The sequence below is a fragment of the Microplitis demolitor genome, chromosome 7 (genome assembly GCF_026212275.2).
Source record: "Microplitis demolitor isolate Queensland-Clemson2020A chromosome 7, iyMicDemo2.1a, whole genome shotgun sequence".
NCBI classification, from domain to species: domain Eukaryota; kingdom Metazoa; phylum Arthropoda; class Insecta; order Hymenoptera; family Braconidae; genus Microplitis; species Microplitis demolitor.
The window spans coordinates 19405765-19422639 of record NC_068551.1 but is presented as its reverse complement, the minus strand read 5'-3'; the positions used below and the strand labels follow the sequence as shown (position 1 = coordinate 19422639).

General features: G+C 25.3%; 1 protein-coding gene across 1 annotated transcript; it reads right to left on the bottom strand.

The window, feature by feature from the left end:
- Positions 1-531: 531 nt before the first annotated feature.
- Positions 532-15385, bottom strand: LOC103574996 (zwei Ig domain protein zig-8). The gene is made up of 7 exons (XM_008554585.2): positions 14706-15385; positions 9910-10004; positions 8825-9015; positions 7239-7400; positions 6505-6639; positions 5327-5537; positions 532-788 (listed from the first exon to the last, which is right to left on the bottom strand). Exons 2-7 carry the CDS (start codon positions 9983-9985, stop codon positions 682-684), a joined length of 882 nt encoding a protein of 293 aa, XP_008552807.1. The 5' UTR covers positions 9986-10004; positions 14706-15385; the 3' UTR covers positions 532-681.
- Between the last annotated feature and the right edge of the window lie 1490 nt (positions 15386-16875).

Here is a 16875-nt window from a genome sequence, read left to right as displayed (position 1 = left end):
CTAATAATTAATAATAATTATAAAGGGCCGGATATTAAATAAATTGACGTTTTACTAAATTTTCATATAATTTAAATCTAATAATATATTCAAAATTTATTACAGTTTATTTAATTAATATATAAATTTCATATTGCTCTGAAATTTAATTGCAATAAATAAATTATTATCTATTTATTTAAATATCATTTTAATTTATAATTACAATTAAACTAATGCATTTATTTTACTTTTTTAATAAATACTTTCGAATATTACGTCAATTATTTTTAAACCCGCGCCCTTTTGAAAAAACAATAAAATAAAAAATAGATGGGTAATTTTTACTGAGTTTAAAACTTAAAATTTATAATAATAGATATAAATATTTACATCATTTATTTTTTTTTACGCATTATAGAGTATTTTTAACGTCATTAATTTTAAATTTCGTGATTATTTAACATAGGACTCTTTATTTATTTATTTTATATTTATAATTTATAATTAATAGTCAGTAATGATAATAATTTAGTAACTAAATTCCTATAACATTAATAGGAGATAAATAATACATGTAATTGTTATTTTTTTTTTGACATTTTTAAATTTAAATTATCTATTTTTCCTCTCTATATTTATGAAATATGACAACTGAATAATGTTATGATAATAATGGACATATTTTTGATGAGAGAATGCTTATCGCACTAAAATGATACTGGCAGTAATAAACGCCAGTATCAAATCTCCTAATGTCCTTTCTGCACCAGAGGTTTTACGGCGTAGAATTGCCGCCATTTTATCACCTGGAAAATTCATAATTTTTTTTATTAATTCATATATTTTAATAACATTTTCATTCAAACTTTATTTCTAGTAACTATTTCATTAAAATTATTTATTAATTATTAAATAATTATAATTTATAATTAAAGCTCCTGCTATCTCTGACTGAAAAATTTTAGACACTGTAAAAAATTTTTGGTGTAAAAATTTCAGTGTAAATTATCAAGACCTGTACTTTTAACACCTTTTTTATTAAAAGAAATTTCCACCAGATAATCATTAAATTTTTTTTATAAAATACACTTTTTTCTAATTTCTTTAAGTGAAATTTCTTTTTTCTCCGATCTAACACCGCCTACACCAATGTTATTTAATTTTAACATCGTGTGGTGTTAAATTGAGTATATTTTTAACACTATACTTTTTACAATGCAAGTATTTAACATTTACATCATTGGTGTTATGATCAGTCTAGTTCAAACAGCCAAAAATTTAACACCGTGCGTGGTGTTACTTTCACACGGTGTTGTAAATTTTTACACAAATTCTATTACACCCCATGGGAGACTTTAAATATTTTACAGTTTAAATCGATTTATAATTTTTTGCACAGTAAAATGTGCTGATTTAATACAAAATAATCACGGACTGTTTTTAATACGCGCAATAATTTTTACTGTGTGCTACCTTCTTTAACGCGTAAGAAAAATAATTATAAATTAAACAAAAAAAAAAAAAAATTGGTCACCGATTAGTAACGAAGTTATAAATATTCAAAGGTATCGCGCATCTGCTCGCAATTTCAAAATGAGCAAAAACGAGTAAGCGATATTGAGTAAAAGAGCAAGAAATAGGAAAAGAGTCAGCAGTAGCACACAGTACCTTAATTTAAATATATCCAGTAAAAAATATAAAATTTTATGAAATTTTTCTAGATCTGATTATATAAAATATCAAAATAATATTCATGAGCAAAATGACTAATAATAAATTAGACAATTGATAATTATTTAATGAATCGCTAATTACTTTAATTAATTTTCAGATAATAATTGACGGATAATTTGATATAGAAAATATAAATGAAAGTAATAAATGATAATTAATAGACGAACTTTATGGAAAGTAATTTTTAAGTGTTTTAATAGATCGCAGAAAAGTTTCCGTCGCAAGGTGAGTTTGTTTGAATTTTTTTTTTTTTTTAAGACAATATTGTTTGATTAAATTTGATGATTTGTTTAAATAAATGAATTTACTGGAAATTTATTTTACTGAATTTCGTAAAAAAACAATAATTTAAAATTCTGTAGTAAATTTAAAATATTCAGGGGAAAAATTGATTTAAACTTAAGGTTGCTGGAATACTAACAATAAATTGTTATTTTTAGTTCTATAGGTTTTCGTTTGATCGCTCAAAGAATAGTATCCTCTTGAAAAGTTTGTTTTATTTTTGGATTCAAGTACAAATTCAATGAGTTAGATCTGTTCACCTTCGACGTTGTTTGAACAAGCTGTTTTACAAATATCCGTACTTTTCGTTTATACATAAAGCTTTTTTTTTTTATCTTTAAAAATATGAAATTTATGTAAAAGTATTAAAGTAACTCATTAAATATATCAACGACTTTTTTCGTTACTCTGCAACTGTATTATGAATTACAAATTATTATTTATTTAATTATATCCAACAGACAGATTCAATTACGGGTAAAATAATTAATGTCTATTTATAGAAAGACGAATGGAAATTTTTTTATGCTGAAAATAAATATAATAAATCATGATAATGGATTACGAGACATAATAATAATAATAATACTAATATATGAAATACAGAAAATATGAAAAATCACTGTTTCATATACTAACGGGTTATTTTGAATAAAGCTGAAAAAATTTTTAAAATTTAATAAAATTACAGTTTCTAATAAATTTAATAAATGGAATTCTTTCTTAAATTTCAGTTTCAAATTTATTTTTAGCTCGACGGTGTATTAAAATCTTCAAATTATTATTTCAAACTAATTTTTTCGTGTGCTTGTGGGAACGTATGCGGAGAAATTCTCTGTTTGAAGTTATGGTGTCATAGTAATGCTGGACCATGTTGTCCAGCTGCAACGATCATTTCGCCAACATGGTCTAGCTTTACAATGACACCGTTAAATTTCAAGCAAGAATTTCTTCGTGTAATTTTATCTTTAAGTAAAACAACTAAGCAATTATTTGAAAAATTTGAATTATATTTTGGCGGGAATTTTGATAGTTTAAAATTTCCGAGTGAAATTAGATTGAAAATATAAATAAATTCTTAAAGATTCCTGCCAAAGTTATCTGTCACAATGCTCCTCTCGGAGTAAAATTTACTCCGAGGAGTTTATTTTAATATTAAAACGAATCGGAGTTAAATAAAATCTAGACTACTTCAAAATTACTCCGTTGAAAAAACAAACTCTCGATTTACTCCGTACTCGGAGTAATTTTTTTTTAAACTCCTGAACTCTGGGCGGGTGAATTCGGATTTAAATAAAATTTATAATCACTACCGATTTTTCACAGTGTAAGTTAATTTTCTGAATAATGTAAATGCGCGAATAAATTTAAATAAAACATAAATCTTGAAGTTTGAGTGAGCTGTTTATTTATTTATTTATTTTAAAATTATTAGCGTAATATAATATTGTGAGGAATACAATAGATCAAGTGATAAGTAGTTGAAAGTAGTTTAAAGTAATCGGAAATTCAGCAACTCGTAGTTAGTAGTAACTACTTTATACTACTAATACTACTAACTCGTCTGACCGCCAAGTGAAATTTTCGTATACACGAAAAGTTCATTTAATTTTATTAGTTTTGTTTTATTCTAATGGATTTTTCAACTAAAACTATGTTAAATAATTTTAGTTTCAATAAAAATAAACAAATAACAATACGGGTAATTAATTAAATAATTCAAAAAGTTTTAAAAAAATTTCAAACGATTCTCAATAATTTCCATTCAAATTTTTCTCACTTTCAAATGAAAAAAAATTTATTTTATTTTATATAACAGCTACCGGGGTAAAAGGATAAAAACAATTGTTAATAAATTAATAATAATAATAATAATAAAGTTTGAAAATTAACCGGTACTAAAATTACAGGTATTGTATTTCTGTTCCATTCAAGTTAATCTAAAAGTAGATGGAAAAGATATCAAGTGTTTAAATTTATTATTATCTATAGATTTAAATTATATAGAACAAGTTTTCATTACAATCAATAATTAATAGTATATTATGAATCTAGAAAATAAAGTGGGACATTGCAACTTGCGCAATATTGTCATTCGAGCTGTATAAATTACTACGCTGTAAAAAAACTGGTGTGAATTCGCAATTAATATCGAATTTATTGTAATCCGAGTCTCGGAGTTCCGGAAATCTGGAGTTTAAAAAAAAATTACTCCACATATGAATTAAAAAAGGAGTTTTTTTTTCATTAGACTCATTTCGGAGTGACGTGAATTTTATTTCCACCCACGTCTATTCCGATCCGGGAAATTTTACTACGAAAAAAATAAAAAAAAAATTATCTGCTCCGTATTCAATGCGAATTAAATCTTAGTTTTTTTTTGTTAGAAAATACAAATTAAGTAATTAATAAATAAATTATCTATTTTTTTTATACAAATCTTCAATAATTAATTTTTAATGATAATTTTTTTTTTATAGACAATAGAAATAAAATGAAAGTATTTAAAATAATTAAAAAATTGTTAATGACTAAAAGTTGACAATTTCAATGAAATAAAACTTTTTTTTTATTATCATCATTATCAACTTTATTTTTCTCTCTGACATTTTATATTTTTATAATTCATGAGTCCTATTTAGCAGTAAAAACCACTTATGAATTTATACGTATGACGCAACAATAACTTTACTACTTGTCTTTATAAAATGCGCTTTGACTTTTTTATACTCTATTTATTTTTAAAAATAACTTGCAATAATAATTTCATAAAAAATAAACTTCTACTTTTTTTTTCATACAATTATAATAAAAAAAAAAATTATTTAAATTAAACTAAAAAAAATTTACAAGTTAAATAAATAGCTTTTAAGTAAAGGGTGAATAAATTACCAAAAAAAAAAAAAACTTATTTTCCCTTTATTTCGAGCTTTATACTTGATTAATTTTATTTGCTTTAATTTTCATTAATTTGTATTAAAAAAAAAAAAAAAAAAAAAAAGAAAAAAAATAATAAAATAAATTTATTTTAATTAGACAGTCTGCCCTAAAACAATAAATAAAAATTATTGTTACCTTGAGTTAAGTAAAGAGATAAAATAAAATATATTTTGTCCACACAATGACAAGTTAATCTCTGTAAATACGACAGTTAAAATCTACGCTAGCTACAATAAAAGATTATATTTAAATACCTTTACATCATACACTAAACAATACAATAGTAATGATGACTTTAAGATGTGAATTGAAACAACGGTTTAATATATATACATATATATGAAGAGTAAATATAAAACAGAATAATAGTTAGGTGTATAAAGCATACCTTCTGTTACGAAGACGAAGATGGAAGCAGGCTTAGTGTTGGAAGCCCTGCAAGTATAATTTCCCGAGTCTGTTTCAACTGCCTGCTGAATTGTGAGACGACTTTGAGTTGGTCCTGGTTCTGTCTGTACACTAACGCTACCTCTCGCAGTATCATAATTTATCATCCGATTATTGTGATACCAAAATACGTATTGTGGCGGCGTAGGGCTCTGTAATTGATAAGTTCATCCACACCATGATTAGTAAAAAAAAAAATTTTATTATAAATATTTTTTGCGGCGAGAAATTCTTTTTTTTTCCCGTGTATTTATAAATACATATATATAAATATATGAAGTGATTGGGTATCAAGTCTCTGACCTTATTTGCTTTTTTTTTTTTTTTAAAGTTTTACAATTTTGTACAACAACGCGGCGGTTCGAAATGAAAACTGTAAATATTGCCCTACCTTCCCCTATTTGGAAAAATTTTTTAAAAATTACCATTTAGAAAAAATTTATTAAATATAATTTTTAACAGCAAATTTTTCGGTATTTTTGAAAAAACTTTAAGTAAAATCCTTAAATTTTAATTGAAAACTTTAATTTTTGTAATTTTCCACTCGAAGCGCCGCGTCGATACCAATTTTTCCTATTTTCTTTCCGAGACCTTTTTACCTTTTTTTTAGAGACTTAAAATAGAACAGTTTCAAAAAATCTCTATGTATAAAAAATTTTATTTTTATTCAGATCAAAGGGGACATTTAATTTTCCATGTAAATTTTTTTACAATTTCACAGACGAAGCTTTTGTAAAAAACATTTTAATAAAAAAATTCGTAAAATCCCATGTCCATGAATTTAATAACAAAAAGTTAATAAATTATAAATTGGATTGAAATTTAATTTATCAAAAATTAATTTTTTTTTTAATTAATTAACAAAAAAAAAAAAAAAAAAAAAAAATCTACGCCTCACATGTGAACTTATTTATACACGATAAATCTAGGTATGGGGGATATACATATATACAGATATAGATAATAAATATAAATATATCGTCACTTTACAAATTAGTTACTGGTAAACAGGCAATTCATCACAATTTATGGCGCCATTAGGGTTATTTGAAAGATAAAAAGTTATCGTATTTTTATTTTTTTTAACATTTTAGTTTTATTATTTTTTATTTTTATTACCTTTTCTATTATGCATACGAGGCTTATTATAGAACCCACATCAACGTGATGCTCCTCGCTGCCTAATATGAATGCCTCTGGTATCACCACGTTTAGATTTACGAAATGTGATATTATTCCTGTACTTCTTGATACCTGAACCCACAATTATGCACTGGTTAATTCCATTATCATTATATTCAATTATTCAATTTAATATCTACATAAAGAATCACAATTTAAAAAAAAAATTCATACATCTTTGAAGCATTTAATTGAATCTCTTGATATTTTAAGATTTATCTCCAATAAATTTGAGTATTCAGGTTAATGTTCTAAGGGAGTAATAAAGGGATGAATAATTTCATGAAGCTCCAATATTATTGTAGTTTATAATAAAATAATAGGGATATTAATTTCATTACACCATTAAATAATTAATTTAAAAATTAAAAAAAAATCAATTACTCTAATTATACCGACACGTCAATGACGCAGGTACTTAAAGCCTCTTGACATCAAGCTCGAGTTTTTAAGTACAGGCGTACACAGTACCGAGTACTTATCAAATTTTTTCGATGGATGGAATAATACTTCGGATGTCAATATTTTTAAAATTTTAAAAAATATATTGGAGAAATATAAACAAAAGTTTGCCAGCCAGTCAGCCAGCGGGTGTTGATTATAATGAAAAATATGAGATATATAAATGAAATGGTGAATATTAAAAATATTTTTTTTTCAATAATAATTACCTGGCATTCATACGTCCCATTATCTCTCTCTTGAACATATTTTATTTGTAGTGTCCAGTCGTCCGAGCCTTCCGGATGAAGTGCCTGGAATCGTTCGTCGTTTGTGTAGGTGAATAAAGAACTCGTCAATACGTGCCAGTCTCGACGACGTATCCATGATATCTATAAAATACAATAGATTGTTTTTTATTTTTTTTTTTTTTTTTTTTTATTTTTCTTAACTCCTTTATGTTTTCTATTCACATTGACAATTAATGATTTTTTTTTTTTTTTTTTTTTTTTTTTGAAATATTTATATTTTTTAAAATAAACTGTGAGCATTCTAGTGTGTTAAATAAATTGGCGGAAATATTGATTGAAATGGATTTAAATAATAATAAAAAAAAAAATTTTATGAAGAGAACAGTGAGACAAAATTAATTTGATAAAAAAAATGATATTTTTTTACTCTGATTTGGATTCGAACCCGCGACCTTTAGAGTAGTAAATTATTTTTTGAAACTTTTTGCTAGAGATAACTCGATAACTAATTAATCGATTTTCATGGGGGAAAATTTATTTTATCGGGCATTGGAATCTGTCCGCTGGATGATGATTTAATGAACGTGGGTAAAATGGCCAGATATTTTTTTATGGTTTTAATTTAAAAAAAAATATTTGATTGTTTTTATTGCAGCTGAAAGTACTTTTGTCGGTTATAGGATTTTTATTACAGGTTTTTTTTCTTTTTTGATTGTGATAAGAAGTAAATTCAGGGAATCGTTATGTCAAAGTCTGGGATAAAGTTAGATAGGGACATAGAGAGACACTAAAGAATTTTCAAGCTTCCGGAGGAAAATCACAATTAGATCTAAGAAGATTAAAAACAACGTTTAGTCAAGGAGAAAAGCTGATAAAAATAATGTCTCATTCTGGCTCGGAAGCTTTAAAATTATCCGATTTCTTTCTCTGCCCTAGTATCTCTTACCCAGGCCTCCCCTTCTGAACAATATTGAAGATAATATAATTTAGTGGACTTGCAGCATCGAAAATCAATTTTTTTACTCCAGATTTATGTGTTACGCACATTTACTTTATTACTAAATCTCATAATAAATAGTCTTTATTGTTTACAAAAAAAGCTCTCTTCAGCTTTTTCTGTCCAAAAAAAATTTTATTTTTCCAGTTGCTATTTTTGTTGAAGCATAAAAAAAAACTACAGCTTAGTTAAATCCCCACGTTAATTTTTTATAATTCTGATTCGCGAACTTTCCTCTATTATTTATTTATTTTCTCCGAATTAAAAATCGACCTTCTATAGCCTCCAATAAAAAAACGTCAGCTTGAGAAAATAATTACAAAAAAAAAAAAATGATGACATGGTTCTGACTAAAGTGTAAAATAAATCAATACAGTCGGATCTCGTTATAAGACTATCTGTCTTTTTTATAAGTCAGATACGCGATAGTTTGAGAGAGAAACTAAGTCTTACAACGAGGTCCTCCTGTAATTTTAAGGATGCCATAAAAATATTTAATTAATTTTTTTTTTTAAATAACTGAAGTTGTTTTTAAAAAATATATGAGAGTATATATGAAAATAAATACCTCAGCATCGGAGATTGAACGTTCACCTATATTGCGAACTTTACAATGCAAAAATGCTGTTCCACCCAACTGCACAGTAACATTTGATACGGTATTATTATCATTTGCTTCATTGACTCTTTGTAGCTCATCAAGGTTGCTGTACCATAATGCACGCCAGTCTGGCGGTATATTATATGGTACTCGGCGATCTTTGACAAAATGAAAATTTTTATCGCTTAGCGTTGCTAAATTTTTAACTATTAAATTTATGAACCGTAAATTTACTACAGTCTTATACATGTTCGCTTGTATATCTTTAAACTAAAATTTTAAAAAGTCCCTCATAATTTTTAACCATTAGTCATAAAAATCTATGAAGAAATTATGTTACTTTATACCTCACTGTTATATTTAGTATCTAAAAATATTAATCCGGTCGCATCGATCATACATATTTTATACATTTTTATAGAACATAAATTAAAACTGAAAATATATTTAAATTATTTCTACATTATAAAACGCTTGAGATGTCAAAAAATATTTTAACTCATCGATTTGTTTCTTTAGACTTTTTACTAAAAAAAATTTTCTATAAAATTTTATTTAAATTTTTTATCAAATAGTAAAATTTAATTACATGGAAAAAATGAACTATAAAAATTAAGAATGACGAGTAATATTATTTTAAATAGTCATTTATTCATTTATGATTAAAACGTGAATAATTACAGGATAAGTCGGAAAATTTATTATCTATTCAAGAAAAATTACTATTTGAACTTTAAAAATTGTAACTGATACTTAGAAAATAGACGATACATATTATAAAATTTACTATTTGAATGTTAAAATTTTCCATATTGACAACCAGGTTCCGGGTTATAATTTCAAATAGTAATTTTCAAAGTTTATTTTTTTTCCGTGTAAAAAAAATATTTAATTGGGTATTTAATAAGAAAAGTGTTATAAAATGAGCGGTATTTTTAAATTATTATTTTTTTAAATTTATTTTCGTAGCGTAAATAAAAATCACCATTTAAAAACACTGTTATAAATATATTATATAAGTAATATATAAATATATAAATATATAAATATACCTTTGTCAAGTGAACGAGCCAATAAAATTGTTGGTAGAATTAGGAAAACCATGTACCACGAAAGTCGATCCCTCATTATGACTGTGGTTCACAATCTGAAATAATAATAATAATAATAATAATAATAATAATAATAATAATGATAACAATAATGATAATTATTATTATAATAATAATAGTAATAGTAATAATAATAATGATAATAATGATAATAATAATAATAATAATAATAATAATAATAATAATAATAATAATAATAATAATAATAATAATGATAACAATAATGATAATTATTATTATAATAATAATAGTAATAGTAATAATAATAATGATAATAATGATAATAATAATAATAATAATAATAATAATAATAATAATAATAATAATAATAACAATAATAATAATAATAATAATAATGATAACAATAATGATAATTATTATTATAATAATAATAGTAATAGTAATAATAATAATGATAATAATGATAATAATAATAATAATAATAATAATAATAATAATAATAATAATAATAATAATAATAATAATAATAATAATAATAATAATAATAATAATAATAATAATAATAATAATAATAATAATAATAATAATGATAACAATAATGATAATTATTATTATAATAATAATAGTAATAGTAATAATAATAATGATAATAATGATAATAATAATAATAATAATAATAATAATAATAATAATAATAATAATAATAATAATAATAATAATAATAATAATAATAATAATAATAATAATAATAATAATAATAATAATAATAATAATAATAATAATAATAATAATAATAATAATAATAATAATAATAATAATAATAATGATAATAATAATAATAATAATAATGATAACAATAATGATAATAATGATAATAATAATAATAGTAATAATAATAATAATAATAATAATAATAATAATAATAATAATAATAATAATAATAATAATAATAATAATAACAGTAATAATAATAATGATAATAATAATAATAATAATAATAATAATAATAATAATAATAATAATAATAATAATAATAATAAGAAGAAGAAGAAGAAATTTTATTGATGTGAAATTAACTTAAAAATGAGTTTTTTGAATATTTGTTATTAAAGGAATGACGGGTTTCCTGATCTAAATTGACAGAATATCTTTTAAATTCTACACTTCGAATAAATGATGACCTGTGGATATAAATTCGATATATAAGCACTGCAATACCACAAATTGATAGAATAAAATTATTAAAAAAAACATTAGAAAGATGAATATTATATTAAATATCAGTATCAATATACCATTAAAAGTAACTTATTTGTATCAATATATGAATATTTTATTTTCTTATCCTATTCATTTTTATACAAAATATTATCATTAAAAATATATGATAACACTAAGAGACCTTTAATAACTTATTTTTTCTTTATATTTAAATCAAAAGGTCGCATGTATATGATATTTTTTTTTCAGCTTCAACTTCTTCAGCGTATATTTACTTTATAAACTTGAATAAAAAAAAAAAAACAAAGGTCTCAAACTTAAATAATCATCGAGCTCCGTAAAGTGTAGTACGTTCAGTATATTTTTATAGCGATAAAAAACAATAAATACTGATGAAATGTATATCTATATATATCAGTATCATGAAATACTGAAATAATATGGCAAAATATATATATCAAGTATTTAAATTATATCAAAATTATTAAATAACATTCCTCAATATTTACTCTAATTTTTCAATATAAATATAATTTAATATTTAATTGATGCTTAATTAACAGAAATAAAACATATTTAAGTTAATTATTGGCTTTTTAATTTACGTTCATTCGTTAAATTATTTCTTCAATTTACTTTATTTTAAATAAAAAAAAAAATGATTATATACTTTTGCTCATTATTAAATCATGATAAAATAAATATCATGTTAAGGAAATAATTTCATCATAAAAATATTTTTTATTTTTATTTCTAGTGCAAATAAATAAATAATAATTTTTTTTTTACTTTTTGTAAAATAAAAATTTCATATAAAATGACCTTATCAAATTTTTTCTTTTAATGAACTTTATTTAAATATTTTTTCCCAAAGTAAATTATATATTTATTAATCTCTCTTTCATATTTATTTATTTATCCGATACGAGCAAACATTTTTTTTAATGTCGTAGCCAGGCACGAAAAATATGAAATTATTTAAATTTTCATCAACGGAAGTACATATGAATATATGTGAAAGAAAATAAGATTAATATAAAATTTAAATTTTCAAAAAACATATATATTTTTTTTTTAAAGTGTGCAGCAAAATTTATGGAGTTTCTGTAAGTGATTATAGAAAATATCACCTCTTTAGCCATAAGATTGATCATCACGGATTCATAAAATCCACTCACAATATCAGTAAAGGTTTTCGTTATCTTGGACTCAGTTTCCATATTCAAGGGATCAGTTCCTGTCAATTGCTATTGAATTATAGAAATGGTTCCCATTCATCATAGGAATGGTTCCTGTACACTTAGAATGAATTATACCAACATAGGGTCCGTATGACATGTATATTTATCGAATGAAGGCATTGCTCTTATCATAAATATTTCAAAAATATTATTCTTTTTATATAAATAAATTCCTTGAAATATTGGACCAATTTTTGTACACTGAAAAAATTCCCGGATTTAATCTGGAGTGCCGTCGACTGTTTATTTATTTAGTCTTCTTGGAGTAAAATTAATTCTAAAGAGGAGATTTTAATGATAAGGCTCTGGTTCAGTGAATGTAGATTTTAAAAAAATCCAGATCACTCCGAAATCCTTCAGCTCAAAAAAAGAAACTCCCTATTTATTTTCTGTGCACTGAAACTGAAAGCAGCCGTCTAATAATTTTTGAATTTTCCTATAAACGATAAATTTGAAAAAAAAAAACATATTTAAAAAAATTGCACATATAGTTTTTTTAATTTTCTACATGTGCATTTAAAAAATTTTTTTTTTTCAATTGAATTCTCAAAAATAAAATTCAAAAATTCTTAATTACTCACTTCAGGATCATAAGTTAACAGACAGTTTACAATTTTTGGATTTTCCGGCAACTTAATTTAAAAAAAAAAAAAAATGAAAATATGCACATGTAGAAAATTAGAAAAACTGCAAGTGCAATTTTTTGAAATATTTTTTTTTTTAATAATTTATCATTTTTTAAAAATCCAAAAATTATTAGATAGCTAACCAGTATCATGATTTTTTTTTGAATCGTCAACTTTCTTATCAGTATACAGAGGTTTTTTTTTTGACTCCGAAACCAAGTGACAGATTTAAATAAAATCCATAATCACTTGGAATTCACTCCCGATTTTTTACAGTGCAGTCTTTTACGTCACGAGTCTAAAAAATTCTAAAGTCATAATTTATTTATTGCGACAAAAAAAAATAAAAAATTAAAAATTAACTTATTATCTAAACTTGTTAAAAAAAAAAAAAAAATAGTTTGATTTGTTCATTAACCAAGTTCTTGAGATAATTGGAAGGTAGAGTATAGTCTCTATATATATTTATCGGTTAAAAATAATCAGATTAAGAGTGAGAGAGCAATAGAGAGAAAAAGGGAGGGCAAGTGAGGATAGAAGTAGAGGCAACTTTAATACTTGGAATGGGGATACAAATTATTGGATAGAGTTGAAAACGCGCGCGTCTAGGGATTTAACAGTTAACATTACTGTTATATATATTTATTTATGTATATGTATATGTATAAATATATATAACAATTGCCACTTATAAACATGCAATAATTATTAAAAGCTCAAATCGTTTTGCTGTTTATTATAAAATCTACACTCTAAATAAATAATAAATTATCATATGCACGCACGTACTTGATAGCTTCATAAATAATAACAATAAATATCATACATATTTAATTTTATATAATGCAATTATATAAATCATCTATATAATAAACAGTCAGCAAATATATTTTACTGCCCTATAACGAATCGATAATCGAACGTGGCTAAAAATAAATCATCACTACAAAACCTGCTCTCTGTATTGCGAATCCAAAGTGATAAAATTTATATAAATTATCGCAGCATAAATTATTTTTCGGTTTACTAAAAAAACCTCATCTAAATAAATTAAATTATGATGGAATTTTGATGGAATACTAAATTTAATATCAATCAGCGGCAATAAAAATTAATGAGCAGGATTGTAAAGATTTAACCCATATTTATATTATATATATATATATATATATATATGTATACAAATATATATTTGGGTGAAGAGTATTGGTAAGCAGAGAGCCGCACAAAGAAGATTATAGAGGCAGTTAATAATTATAAGCGAAAAATCTAAATAAACAACAGGAGAACAGTGAAACTACGCGGATCAGGGCAGTAGTTGTAATGGCTGAACTCATGAGAATAATCCGATTTAACTTGTGCTCGTAAAAGGGGAATAGCCATTTCGGTGGAGCTGACCATAAATATTCAAAGATATCATCCGACTTATTGTCATCCATATATTGACCGTAGGATAATTTTAAAAAAGTGTCTAATACTGAAAAAAAAAAGAAAATATATAAAAATGTATGCAAATTAAATAAAAGGAAAGATGATAAAGTGAGGCAGGACGGTGAGGTAGATAACAAGCTCATTGAGGAGGTTGATGAATTATTAAGTAGTAAAGGTACATAAATATACGGGCAATGCATACACGGCGGAGTAATAAAGAAAATAGTGTAATAAGAAATAGTGAAGAACAACTCACCCGTAAGGCGCTAGGTGGTACACGGCTCACTAAAGGTGTCGGAGAAATCCGTTGAATTAACAAGTATGTGCAGTCTGGAAGTATAATAACCCAGAGCAATGTCAACCCTCAAATGAGGGACCCGTAAGGGAATACATACCCCCCGCACTATCACACTACGTTAAAATTTATACAGATATGAATATATATATATATATATATATGAATGTGTCAAGTCTTGGTGTCTCTAATTACACGTTAAAATGCACACTCGAGCCAAAGGAACGCCTGACAACAAGTCACTTTACTTTATCCACCACTCGTTTTGTTTAAACAATATTTATTTGATGTATTAACAACTCTGATCACGGAAAACGACACTCAAGAACTACCACTAACATTTAAAGCTCTCATATATTTATAAGTGGTAACACACTTAGCCACTCAGCTGGCACTTGATGAAAAATATATCCTTAGCTTTGTATTAAATCCAGATCGTGTTAGCTGGTTAGACACATATTCAGAGTAGACAACAACGGAATGATTGATTGGTTTTACGAGTGGCACTTGTCAATCGACAAGAGTCGAGGAAAATGTTTTTAGATTTGTTAACTTTCTTTAACTTTATATTTTTTTAGGGGTTGTAATATAATGGATATGGTACCAGCCCTTTCCAGGAGTCCCTTACCCGGATCACGGACTTTTCCTTTGCTATGGCTCCAACAGCACCACCACCACCATCAGCATCGCCACCCTGCACAGGCGCCGAGGAGTTTCAGAGTTTCCGTGGCCAGCGCACGACGACGCGGCTTGTCGATCGTTGGTGGGAGCTTTTAGCGAGCGAGATGGTGAGAGAAAGCATTCTATATATACATATATACAACTGGTTCACGGTTATAACGTAGAATGCTTTTCAAGTGCGATAGCTGTGTAGTGGTGTTGATAGTAGATGAAGAGGTACAGGGGTCGCGATGGATGGGACAGAGCTAAAAGCCGCCAGCAAGAGCCAGGCCGAGTGAGAAACCACTAAGGGAAGACGAGGGGCTGCGGAGAAGGGGCTTTAGATGGTGAAGAAGGATGATCAAACAAGGGTGGAAAAGCGACAAGGGGGTTGGTGGTTGGCGCAAGCGTTTTGGCGCACCAACGCATTGATCCCTGGAATTCGCAGGACACTTGCCCGATAAGAGTGACAAGGAAAAAGCTGCTGATACCCTAAGAGAGACTGGATTCGACTACAATGTTACACTCTACTCTCTGAGAGATATATATACAAATGTGTATCTGTATATTTATATATACATACATGTTTATGTATGTATAGATGGACGAATTCTTTAGTTGAGTTGGTAGAGTTTACTCGGGTTTACCCAGTGGAACTTGGCTCATACGACATTTATCAACGTACTAGGGCGCTGTACTGTATCTAGATGAATTTTTCTAGACTTGATGGTCAGCTTTCTGATTTTTTCATCCCATCTTTTTTATTATTATTTATGATCCCCGTTTTCTTATATTTTTTATGTTAATGATATAGATATGTTTATTGGTAGTAAAGATATTAAATTATGATATGGAATGGAATTGTAAAGAAATTTATATATTTATAAATATATATATATGTATCAACTATCAATGGAATTAAAAGCTTTTGCTGGTTTTTTCAATTTAGAGTCATTAATACCCGTAAGTTGTATAAAAGAACATACATGCGGTTTTCTCTAATTTTTTTTTTTTTTTTTTTTTTTTTTATTGAATTTATAGGAACGTCAATATTTACACATCACTTGATATGAATTTTATTTGTCGGCAAGAAAATTTTTGTTTTTAAATATTATTGGTCAGGTTTCTAGAGCAGTAGAACAAGTTGAGGTAAATTTTTTTAAAAAGATAAATATAGAGTTTATGTTTATTTTATATGTTTACGTTGGATATTGTAAAGTATGCGTGGGAGAAATTGGGTTTTTAATTCATTATACAGATTCGATTTGTGCCTTTGAGTTTCGAAAATCGGTTGTAAATCGGTGGGCGGATTATTGGCCGCAAGGAAGCTAGAGCGTAATCTAGTTGCTGATGTTTGGTAAATATTGACGAACGATAGAGACAATAGATGGCGGTTATGAATTTTTTTGGGTGGACAATTATTGAAACGAGAAATTGTAATTTTCGGTGGTCGAAATAAATTAATATGCTA